Below are 13,411 nucleotides of genomic sequence, written 5' to 3'. Positions count from 1 at the left end.
TTGTTGGCCGACATCATCTTGTTGGTCTTCCACGTTGAGCTCTTTAGCACTTTCTGAAAGTTCTTGTTCCACCAAATAATCCGATTCTGGATCTGTTTCAGAATCACTATCACGCAAAAAAGTTTCGTCATCTTCCTCCAACACAAATTTATTCATCTCATCACTCAGTTCTTTATCAGTCAATGCACGTTTGTTCTGGTAACTGCTTGAACTTTCTGCCATTTTAACTAAAATATAACCAATAAGCCTAAACCCATACCCAAAATTATTTTTATTTGCAACCACAAACTTATCTCTAATACTCACCAAAACTCTTACACTTTCAATGATGTACACGGAAAATAAATATACGCGCAAGGCACCGTGGGATTAAACGCACTTTATTTCACTGCCAGTTGACTGTAAACTAATTTTGTATAAAATGCCGCTATAAGACTATAGACACCCTTCAAGGATATCCTAACTTAAATTTACATGGAGTGGGGAGCGCATATAGGGTTCGGTTTATAAAATATTATGATTAAAACTGCTGATGGGGTCTCAAAGACCCCACGGTCCTCTTGGAAGGATACCATGGTGCCCTAGAATATCACAAAGAAGTATAGAAGTATATAAGAGATGGTCAGATGACATAAGGGAAACAGCCGGAGAAATTGGTTACAGGTTACACAGGATAAAAAGATTTGGCATAAAGTAGAGGAGGCCTATCTCCAGCAGTTGACCAGAGAAGGCTAAAAGAAGAAGAAGGTTTTCGGAAAAGACTTTTTGATTTTGGAACATTTGAAACATTTGTATCCAGCTTCTACTTGATGATGTTCCACCACTTCTAGGGCACTACAAACCATTTCTTCCAGTCTTTCTTGATCCTGGTCCCGATCCTGGTTCGATAGAAGGTTCTTACATTTTAGTGCGTGTCTTTTATGACAATCTCGAAGACAAAAGGACGTCTCAAAATTAGAAACCATGTTTAAAATTGATTTTTTTGCAAGGATTCGGTCTATTGTCAAATATAATAGAAAACAAATCCCTACATTGTATTGCCGAATTTTATGCATAAAGTCACTTAATAATTTAAACTTTTTTGTAAGGAGTATAAACAGTAGTTGACAAAAAAATAATAGGGCTTTAAAATTCAACAGTGCAGTGTGCAGTCTCACACAACAAAATTACGCATTTCTATATTGTGATTTTGTAAAAAATTAAAACTGCTGTTTTAACAGAAGACCGGAGGCAGCCACTCATAGACGGTGTTGCCATTAATTTGGACAATAAATAATTTTTAACTCCCCAACCTGTATAGAAACTTTTATTATTCTTAGACGACAATCTATAGTTTGTAGTACTTAAGTCATTAGTATTTGGTTGACTGTAAGGGAGGTCACCAACATTAGAGTACTCTATTAAATATTGCTGTCTGGGAAATGTGGATAGATAGTACTGTTAAATTCTCAAGCTTTTCAAGCTCACAAGAATGTCTAGCTGGTTTGATTAGATTTTCTTTGATATCCAAAGATTTCATGAATGCGTCTCCATGCTGCTACACCATAGGTAGAATACATTTAAGCACAGTAATAAGACATGAAAATACTTCTTTTAACAAATGAACTTAGTTTCTACAATCCAAAAAAAGTATGTGTCCAGCCTTTTTAATAAACCGGCAATATGACTAGACCATGTCAATTGACTGATATACTCGTATAGTCTGTTTAATATTTTTATGCAATTAATATTTATACCCAAAAAACATATTTATTAGATAATACTACAACTTTAAAATGAGTTCCCGTTTTTTTTAATTGTATTCTTTATATTGATTTAAGTGTAAAATCTGTTTTTCTTATATTTCAGAAAGACCTGCAAGAATTGCAAATGTTCAAGAGACGGCCACGAAGTAGTAGCTGAACATGGAGCTCAATCGAGACTCGGTTTCGTAAACCGTGATAGTTTGGAAGCCAAGGAACTCGGATACACCTTTGTTCCTCTTGGTTTAACCTCGGCTAGACAGGTAAGCTTTCAAAATAATGAAAAAGAGAAAATTAATACACACATATTTTTGAAATGCTTATGATGCCTACCTTTTATTTATTTATTTATCAACGGAATCCATTTACATTGTAATTACAGAAAATATATAATAAATTACATCTAAGCTTGTGAAAAATATCACACTACATATCACTCTATATAAAAACTCCATTTCATATCACTTAAAATCACAGTAAGCAATAAATGCATCTTTTTTATTAGTAAAAAAAATAGCCGAAGCAGCCAATAAAAATTCATAATTCAAAACAATTAAAACAAGTATCCAAACTAGTTAAAATCAATACAAATTCAAAATTACATTAACCATAAACATTTAGACAAGCTGTAAGGTGGATATCACAAAATGTTTTTTAAATATCTTTTTGAAAGCTTGTAAGCATAGAGTCAAAAAAATTTATCTGATCATCCAAGCTATTAGCCTTAGAAACCAAACTTGAAATGGGCTCATTGACGCCATAGCCAGTCCGATGGAATGCAATAAAAAAACGTTTGCTTCGTCTATTTCCAGAGGGTCTCTTTAGTTTAACCAGAGCCAACAATTGGGGGCAGCCAATGATAGCATTGAGAACCCTATCCAAGAAACACATGTCAGTTAGTGTTCTCCTTGCTTCCAAAGAATGTAAATTCAGACTTGATCTAACCCACTCATATTCATATTCGTCTCTCTGATAACCACACCTGAAAGCTACAATTCTTAAAAATTTATTCTACACTCTTTCTATTTGATGGACATAACAGTGATATGAAGACCATACAACAGAACAGTATTCCAAAATGTGTGTACTAGAGAACAGTAAAATCTCCTAAATGTAAATAATGAAAAATCGGGCGAAGACCTTTGGATAAATGCTTCATTGCCTTTAAAGTAATTTGGTTTATGTGACTAGAAAAGGTAATCTTAGAATCTATTAGGACGCCAAGATCAGAGGTCTCCTTTTTAACATTGAGTGGACTATCATCCACAGAGCATACAAAGTCAATCGGATTTCTTTGTCTCGAAAATGTGACTTTATGACACTTCCCAATATTTAAAGTCATTTTATTTTCTACACACCGCTCAAAAAATATTTTCAGGTCCTCCTGGAGACCAATAGCATCATTGAGGGACTTAACCTCCCTGAAAAGCTTCACATCATCAGCAAACCATAAAGAACTACTGTTTTTAATTCTCTAACTTTAATCCATCAGGAAAATGCAAAAAAGCATTAGTATGCATTATATCCTTGTATATATTTTTGTAAAGTAAAATAAATAAAATAATAAAATATACTAGATTATTCAATGTTTTTTTTAATCATGCAGACCAATTGACCAAACAAGAATCTTTAATTATTTACCTCTAAGTAAGTGATTAAAGATTCTTGTTTCCCCATATTCAATAAAGGCTCTAACATGCTCAGTTCTTAAAATTAGAGATGAAAAAATGTTTAAGACTACGCATATATTATGATATAATTATATGTGTATTATACAAGCTGGTTGGAAAATAAATAGGGAAGTCGGGGTTAAAACGGAGTACTGCAGTAATTATTATATGTCATCTAATACCTGTAATTCATCCTTCTGCGCAATTCGAATATTTATGTTTTTAATTATTTTTTAACCATAAAAACTAACCAAATGTTTGTAAGTTTTTTAAAATTTATTTGTAGTTTTAGTGTTTTAATTGTTGATTTGTTCTTTGTATTGACTTTTTAAATCGTGTACCATTTTGATTCTAAATATATTTTAATCCGATGATGATACATAGCTCTTAAAAGAAGATTGACATATGTTTTGTGGAGAAAAGAGTTCCTTCAAAACAACATCTTTCTTACTTTTTCCCAGTTTAATTGTGTCGAGCTTGTAGGGTTAAGTTGGATGTGGTATCCATGGGAATAAAATCCATGCCGTTCAAACCTCTGTTTCCTTTAACGTCAACGTTTCGGCCTATCTTAGGCCTCCTTCAGGGCGCTGCAAATTAAAAAAACATTAAAAAACAATTATATACAAAGTTTAAAACATTCATGGTATGTAATGGTCAAAAACAATATTAAAATAAATTATGCTAAACTATTATGTTATTTAATAACTATTTCAATTATTCAAATACATATTATAAAACGTAGAGATAAAAGTCAATTGTATAAAAAATGCTCTTGTGATTTATGGCAGTCAAAACCTTTTTCCACACAGATGCTAGAACCAAACATGAACCATGTAAGTATACAATTCGTTAAGATCAAACCGGATTCCTACGCTTTCATTCAAATGGTCTATAACCTTTACTGCATATTCTTTACTCCAAAAAATCTTTCTGAAAATGGTTTTACACTTTCGATTCTAGCAGACCAGCGAGTTGTAGATAGAGAATGAAGAGACCCTTGGATATGTTTTTTTAGGATTTCCTATCGTTAATGACTAGCAGAGAAATTATGCGAGAATTACTGCCGTTGTTGTATCCCTGACAATCTACCACAGTAATGGAGTGTGCACAATATCCAGAATTAACTTGGGTATGGCATCTTCAGTCTTTTGATTGTAGTTTGCAAATTTAAATAATTTTATTGCACAAAATAGCTTTAATATCTTGCAAATTAATATTAGAAGCATGAGTCAGAATTTCGACAGCCTTCAATTTTTGCTTAATCAAGGGGTTTTTAAATTTGATATTATCGTTCTTTTAGAAGTACACCACTTTTTCGATGAGCAGGTTTTTCGAGAACAGAGAGATAATATTATATATAATAATGGCAGCCTTACTAAGTGTGATTGAGTGATTTTATTAAAGAGACAATAACACATAAACATTCTTTTGTATTCATTGGTCAACTTAAATCAGTGGAACTAGAAATAGATATAACTTTATTGGGAAAACTATATGTTATGTCTAATTTCATTTAAAATTCAGGGGTGTGTTCGAAAAAAAAAACGCTCGGACCCGTCGACTTTTATTTCAAGTTGCGCATTTTTGTACGTGAAGTTTGTATATACAGGGTTGCTCTAAAATAAATTACGATCATCAACTTAATTTTTTCAAATAAAAAACCTTTTTTTTCTTTTTTGAATTTCGCGTGGAATTCTACGTATGTTTCATGCATCATGTCCTATACCTAAAGTCAACAGTTATCGAAAAAAAGACGACCAAACATTATTATTAAAGTTCACCTTACGAGTCACCTTATCTCTGAGAATTTTTATACAGAGCAAAATTCCATTCATTCGTGTTTTTTTATTGTTGGCTGGTGACCGTGTATTTTCATAGAAACTGTATGACAGTTGTACGCCAAACAGATATTGTCAAGTGTGAAGTGTACGAGCAAAGTTGCGGTTTTCACAATGGTAAAATTAACGGAACGAGAAAAAATAAAAATTCTGTGCATGGTGGGGATTGGTGATAGAACACGTACTCGAAGAGAAGCTGCTCAATTATTCAATGAAATCCATCCTGATCGTCCTCCGATATGTCAAAACGTGGTGAGTAGAATAGAGGCTAAATTTAGAGAATTTGGTCATGTTAGAGATCTGCCGAAATCTGGTCGTCCTGTTCGAGATTAAAATGAACAACTTGACGTTTTGCTGTCTTTGGAAGAAAATCCATGCAGTCCTCTGTCGTAGATTGGGGCAAATTTACACATGGCGAAATTTATAGTTCACCAAATAGTTAAAAAGCACAAATATCACCCCTACAAAGTTATTCCTGTGCAAGAGTTATTTGATGACGATTTCGATAAGCGAAATGAGTTTTGTGAACGCTTACGAAATATGTGCAATCTAAATAATAATTTAGTAACAAATATTATTTTTTCCGATGAAGCCACGTTCTATTTGAATGGTAGTGTGAACAGACAAAATTGTCGATATTGAGCAACAGAAAATCGGCATTGGATGATGGAGGTAAACACCCAGTACCCTCAAAAACTAAATGTGTGGTGTGGAATAGTGCGCGGAAGAATAATAGGTCTCTTTTTCTTTAAACAGACTTTAACGGGACAAGTGTATCTCAATTTTCTCCCATTTGAATTAGTTCCAGCATTACTAGCTTTATTTCCAAATCCATTGGACCCAGACTATCCTGACGAAGAACTAATTTTCCAGCAAGATGGCGCTCCTCCGCACTATGCTGCTACTGTGCGTACATTTTTGGATGAAACCTTTCCCAGTCGGTGGATAGGAAGGAGAGGACCCATCGAATGGCCTGCTAGGTCGCCTGACCTAACACGAAAGGACTTTTTTGTGGGGATACCTTAAGTCGAAGGTATTTGTTAATAGGCCAAATAATCTAGACGACTTGAAAGAGAATTCGCAGAGAAGTGCGCGCCATAACTCCGGAAATGATTGAAAATGTGCAACGAGACTATTGATCGCCTTGGATATTGTCAAGCCGTGAATGGCAACCATTTTGAACATTTAACTTGATTTTTGTTCTTTTTTTATTTGTTACATGAATCGTCTTTTTTTTGACTGTTGACTTTAGGTATAGGACATGATGCATGAAACATACGTAGAATTCCACGCGAAATTCAAAGATGAAATAAAAAAGGTGCTTTCATTTGAAAAAGTTAAGTTGATGGTCGTAATTTATTTTTGAGCAACCCTGTATATACAAACTTCACGTACAAAAATGCGCAACTTGAAATAAAAATCGACGGTCCGAGCTTTTTTTTTTGAACACATTTGTCTTAAATATTGGGCGATGCCTTCCTTACTTCGTTTATCCACTGCAGCTCTCCCGTTCTGGATTAATGTTTATATTATTATTATTATTTGTTTCTTTTTGATTTATTTTGAATAAATTATTTATTTTTAAAGGTTATTTCGTCTGTACCAACAGATTAATGGTTTTTGTAATCGAGAATTAATGCTTTTGTCAAAATTTGTCCGCTATTTTGATCATTTCGCTGGTTAGGTGTAGAGGTTGGAATCAATATGTCTTCGCCTGACCTTGTAGCGGAAATAGCTAATGCGGCTTCTTAAAAACTTGGGACTCTCTTTAAAAGGGAAAAGCTATAGACACCACAACAGCTTTTAACGCTTTACAAGGCTCAGAGTCGTTTATTTCTTGAATATTGCTCTTACATATGGATCTTTGCACTCAAACACACTCCTGTGAAACTGCTTGATTCCATCCAGAGGAAGGCCATATGTCTTTAAGGGATCCAGAGATAACTAGAAGCTTGAAAATTTTTCGCATAGAACACACAATGCTCTTTTGAACTGGCATATATCATTCCACCTAGAACTATACACACAAGATCTACTCGACAGGCAGATGTGACTCATGAATATCGGGTGCATCATGTAGACGCCTAGAACGTTGCTATATCGGGACTCTTTTTTATGGAGAATACGCTTTGCCCTTTTGTGTCAGTGTATTTCATAAAAAAATTAAATAATGTAATTTTAATATTCCTTTCCTTCCCCCTCCCCCAACTACCCGCGTCATCCCTAACATTGAATTCCTAAATTCTTTTAATTTTACCATAACCTTACCTTTAACTTTATATACAAAATAATCCTTGGGTTGGTTTCCCAATATTTACTTAAAAATTGAACAAATTTACAATTTTTAAGTAATCTATGATAATTACGAAAAGAGATCAAGAAATAATTTTTGTATGCACAGAGTTAATACTAACTATACAGGGTGTAAATAAATAAATGCGAAAAAGTTCAGGGGCTGATTCTTGGGTAGATTTTAAGAAAAAAACTTTATATGAACGTATGTCCTAAAAGTCCTAAAACTTTTGAGATATGGGTGGTAAAAATTAAAGAAAAATATATGTTTTTTTACAATACCTGTGAAACCCCTGTAGATATTTTAGTAATATTTGGTATGCATTTTCTATGCATCAAAAGGCATTTTCTGAGGCTCACTAATTTTTTTTATTTGTATCAATGACGTTCGTGCAAGGTTTAAAGTAGATATTTTTGATGAAAAATATGGTACACCACTATTTACTTACTGTCAGTTCTTGCCTCCTTTAAAGTAGAAACTCTTTGTGCACTTTTGAGCCATTTTATCAAAATGCAGAAATGACCGATATGCATTTTGTTTATGGTCTTGCTAACGGAAATTCATTGCAAGCATCTAGAATGTAAACTGTTATATACTGTACCCTCCACGAATGGCACCTCATAATACATTATTTGCACGCCTTCATTTAAGACTACGAGAAACTGGAACTTTTCAACCAAGGAAGCATGATTGTGGTCGCCAACGCGATATTAGAACAACGGAATTGGAAGAAGCAGTACTTAATTTAATTGATGAACCACCTGACACCAGTACGAGAAAAATTGGTCTGCAGCTACATGTCAATCCTATGACGGTATGGACTATTTTAAAGGATCATTCATTATATCTATATCATGTACAACGAGTCCAGGCTCTATTATCACGAGATTTTCCTAGGCGTCTTGAATTTTCTCGTTGGATGTTAGAAGTCATTGAGCAAAACCCTCAGTTTTTAAGGCAGATTCTGTTTTCTGACGAAGCTAATTTTTTCAGAGAGCCAATCATTAACTACCATAATAACCACATTTGGGCAGATGAAAATCCCCATGCCATAGTTGAAGCTCATCACCAACAACAATTTTCTTTAAATGTATGTGCTGGAATCATTGGAGACCACCTTATTGGCCCACATTTTCTGCCACAGAGATTGAATGGGGAAATATACACTCATTTTCTCCAAGACATACTTCCAGGACTTCTTGAGGCGATACCCCTAGATGTTAGAAGAGTAATGTGGTTTATGCACTCCTGCCCATTTTAATTTATTACCACGTGATTATTTAGACGAAAAATATCCAAATCGTTGGATAGGCCGAGGCGGTCCTCAGTTTTGGCCACCTCAGTCACCAGATATGAAGCCACTAGATTTTACGACATGCGGTCATTTAAAAACGTTGGTTTACAGGATTCCGGTACAGCATATTGATAACTTGAGAAGTCGAATCGTTAATTCATATGCCGTAATTCAAAATTCTCGAGGAATTTTTTATCGGATTCGTCGACAAATGCGGGGATTGCATAATGGCAGAGGGTGGTCATTTTCAACATTTTTTATAATTATGTAATTTCTTTTCCTTTCATCTGGTTTAAAACAAAAAATAGAGTCACATCTAAGCATTAATAAAAAACACGTAATACATTTAGGTAGATGGATTTTATTTTTTAATCGAATACGCAACTTCGAAATAAAAAAAAATCAAAAGAAAGTCAAGAGATCAAATTTGCTCAGAAATAAATAAGAATTACAAAAACAAAAAAAAAAAACAAAAAAGTGACGTACCATATTTTTCATCAAGAATATTTAGTTTAAACCTTACAGGAACGTCATTAGTACAAATAAAAAAAATAAGCGAACCTCAGAAAATGCCTTTTGATGCATAGAAAATGCATATCAAATTTTATTAAAATATCTACAGGGGTTTTACAGGTATAATGAAAAAAACATATATTTTGTTCAATATTTACCACCCGGTATCTCAAAAGTTACGCCTTTTAGGACATACGTTCATATAAAGTTTTTTTCTTAAAATTTACCCAAGAATCAGCTCCTGAATTTTTTGCATCCATTTATTTACACCTTGTATATATCAGCCAAAACAATCTACATTATAATGGTCTTAAATATTACAACCCACCTAATAATATTAAAGACTGTGAAACAATAAAACAATTTTGTAATTTTTGCAGAACATGTGTATTAAAAACTGTTATCTAAATTGGAACTATATTCTAGGTTATGTTGTAAATTCGTCGTAATTATCGCATATTTGTTTAATTATGTTATTATACTTAGTTTCTCTTTTATTTCATATTAATTTTTTAGGTTGAACAATATTACTCAACACTGCCCTCCGAAGAAGTGCCTAAATTAGGATCCAAAGGGGAATCAATTAGAACCCAGAGGATAGTCAAACAATTGCCCAAGCAAGATTTGGCCCTTAGCGCATGTAAATTTGTCGAACCAGAACATGCTACCAGTTATGAAGTAGGTATATATCGTAAGTTACGTGAATTCTATATAATTATTAATATCTTCTTTGAGGATTTTGTATCGGGCCGCAACCAATTAGCCTTAGATGTAGCTGTAGCAAAACCAACCCCTCCAAATGGCGGAACTTGCACTCACTGCGATAGACGAATTACACTGCCGCAAGTACCGATTGTGATAATAGCCCCTAGATTAGGTATATTTGCGATAAAATAATCACTAAGTACAATTAATTATATTGCGATTTAAAATCTTAGGAAGTATGCTATGGCATCCAGCGTGTTTTAAATGTACGGAATGTGATGATCTACTTGTGGATTTAGCATACTGTATATATGAAGATAAGATTTACTGCGAGAGACACTACGCCGAAAAGATGAAACCAAGATGTGCAGGCTGTGATGAGGTAAGTGCAAAGCACCACTTTTAAAGTCGAGTTTTGGCGAGTATTACAATAGTTGCGAGGTTAAGGCTTTCTTGATTTTATGGCGGGTTGGTCATACATTGGTGGAGGTTCCGGAATATTGAATTCTGTTATTGTTTAACGTTTGTTTACTTCACCCACTCATATCAATGATGTGGTCAAATGCAATAATAATAAATTATTAAATAAATCTTATAGCATTAACATATTTTTACATGCCATTTGATTTTATTAGGTAAAAAAATCAAAATGCATTATGCAATAAATTTTAGCGCTATAAGTTAATTAAATGTCTATTATATCTATCTATGTAAATTAGGTTAAGTTCATAATTATTAAAATTAGGTTCCATAATAAATTAAAATAAGCAATAACTTTTGCGAATTCATTAATAGCCAATATGTTCAAACTGTTCGATTTTAGTTTATTTTTGTTCTCATTGAGCAATCTGGGACAGTTAATTTTATTACCAGCTCATTGGATAATGTTCCAAAAATATACGATTATTTGTTTTTCGTGAATGCGAAATTGTAAAAGATATAGAAGATTTATGAGTTACTTTCAAAAGTAATTTAATATTTTTGGTTTACCATTTTTACCTAAAACTTGATTGCTCTATAATACTAGAAATAACAAAAATAATAACTACATACCGGGTGGTGTGTCGCCGAGCGGAACATAGGAAATCCCATGTAAATTTTAAGGGGGTCAATTATTGGCTTCCCTGTACATTTTACAGAAAAAATGTAAAATAACTTTTTGAAGAGACCAATCAATTATTGTTTAGTATGGAGTAATAAGTGAAGAATAAGTGAGAATTTTGTGTGGGCCCGATATTCTATTACCACGCCTAAATGGACAATTGCTTGAATGATTTCCTGCAAAATCACTTGTTTGAATCTCTAAAGAATATTCCGCTAAATCTTAGAGCCGAATTGTGAATTCAAATGAACAAAGCTCCTGCGCATTTCGCGCTGGTAAATCGCGAGTGGTTACATAATAATTATCCAGAACGATGGATTGGATGATTAGGAGTCACCAAATTGTCCTGACCTTAACTTGTGTGTCGTCTTGTGTGTGTGGAGTTATTTGAATAATGTCGATTACTTGAGACCACTTCATACAAGAGATGAACTGATTCAGAAGAATAGAGCAAGACTGTGAAACTTTGCGAGCAAATACGAATGACTCAATTAAGCGCAGATACCTGAAATGTATCAAAGTTAAAGAAACAAGAAACTCATTTTGAAAAAAAAATTATAAACTTTAGGATCTAAATCGTTATTCTAGTATCTTGTATAAATATTTAAAAACGTAGTTAATAAAGAGTAGTTTGGAAAATGAAATACCAGCTTTAAAATTGAATGAACTGATTGCCGTTTTGCATATTTTGTGACCCAAACTAACAATAATGGAAATGATTTTTTAAATTTTTCACCAGAAAACCTTAAATAGCGTGAAGCAAAGGCAAGGAATTAAATTGAATCTAAACTGAATGAAGAATTTAGAAAACTAGATCTTTGTTTTTAGAAAAAACGGTGGTGTACCATTTTTTCTATATTTATACTCAATTAAATGCCATACCATATTCAATTACAAATTTTGTACAGATACCACTGTTAAACATTTTAAAAATCTTTCAGATCAAAAAACGCATTTTGTTGCAAAATCGTGTACCAATTTTTATAAAAATATTTGAAGTAATAAAAAGTTTATGACTAAAAATTTTTTTTTTCAAACAAACACCCTGTATTTTAAAAATAATATTGTCTATTTTATGATTTTATAGTATTATTATTTCATGAGTCAATCAATTTGAAGTTTTAATTTTTCTGACTTATTTTAATGCTTGAATAGCATTTTCAAATAATTAGATTGTTCGCACATTCTTTACTTCTCTCCCCAGTTGGATGCTTGCTTCTCTTCGCATGAAAATTACTTTTCTGGTAATTCTCTTGGGGGAATAGAGGGATTTGTTACAGGATTAATTACGCTTTAGACGGTATTTGGAGAATCCTAAATTTTATTTATTTGGTTAAGATATTTAAAAATGACCTTGTTATAAATTTTTCTTTCAAAACTTTATAAGTACGAGACTGCTGACTGAGACACCCACCATAATTACAATTGCCTTCGATTTTTAATGGAATTCGCCAATATTTTTCATTGAATCACTTTAATTCTTTGTTATTGTTTACAATATGCTGTACATGGAGAAGATTTCACGACAATTGAATTGGTCAACCGGTTTACTAAAGCGGACGCTTGTCGAATTATTCCGATCTATGTATGGGTTTTGGTTGGGCCCATAGCGGCTAAACCCATAAAGTAACGAGAGAAGTTCCTCAATCTCCGGTCTTGCGCCCAGACGTCTTTTGGACTACTACTTAAGCAGTTCCGCGACGCATCTGGGGGGTCTTTCCAGCTCCTGCGTCTGTCAAATGTGAACCGTGCTGTCCGCTGTGACGGAGAGAGATTATTCATGTCGTGAAATAAATCTAGTATCATCTCTCTCTGCATGCGGTGGAAAAATTCCTCTCTGCTTTAGACAGAGGTATGTAACAGATAACATGTTCACCATCGTCAAACTCTTGAGATAATACAGCACCGATCCCAGACGCTGAGGCATCAGTCTGAACCAAAAAAGGTTTCGAGAAATCAGGACAAGTAAGTACAGGAGCGGAAACTAACGAATTTTTGATGTTCTGAAACGAATTTTGACATTCTGGGGTCTAGTTTCACTTTTTGTGTTTACAAAGAGGAGCAGTAAAGGGAGAAATAACGGTTGAGAATTGGGGAATAAAACGCCTGTACCAGGACACCATACCGATGACACGTCGGTGGTGTGCTTTGAAGTCGGAATGTTCAATACGGCTGTCACCTTATCCGGGTCGACATGAAGTCCATCTTTATCGACAACATATCCTAAATACTGAAGTTCGGATCGACAAAATTT

At 33.6% G+C, this 13,411-nt stretch overlaps 1 protein-coding gene across 5 annotated transcripts in view; it reads left to right on the top strand.

The window, feature by feature from the left end:
• Window positions 1-13,411, top strand: part of LOC126745572 (four and a half LIM domains protein 2-like) — a 319,413-nt gene that overhangs the window by 163,341 nt on the left and 142,661 nt on the right. For all 5 annotated transcript variants that reach the window (XM_050453469.1, XM_050453471.1, XM_050453468.1 and 2 more), the window contains 4 exons: window positions 1,849-2,005; window positions 9,867-10,028; window positions 10,086-10,227; window positions 10,289-10,437. In XM_050453469.1, coding sequence (XP_050309426.1) covers window positions 1,849-2,005; window positions 9,867-10,028; window positions 10,086-10,227; window positions 10,289-10,437 — 610 coding nt within the window. The remainder of the gene's footprint in view (window positions 1-1,848; window positions 2,006-9,866; window positions 10,029-10,085; window positions 10,228-10,288; window positions 10,438-13,411) is intronic.

The sequence above is a fragment of the Anthonomus grandis genome, chromosome 16 (assembly GCF_022605725.1).
Source record: "Anthonomus grandis grandis chromosome 16, icAntGran1.3, whole genome shotgun sequence".
NCBI classification, from domain to species: domain Eukaryota; kingdom Metazoa; phylum Arthropoda; class Insecta; order Coleoptera; family Curculionidae; genus Anthonomus; species Anthonomus grandis.
This window is presented reverse-complemented; position numbering and strand designations above follow the sequence as displayed.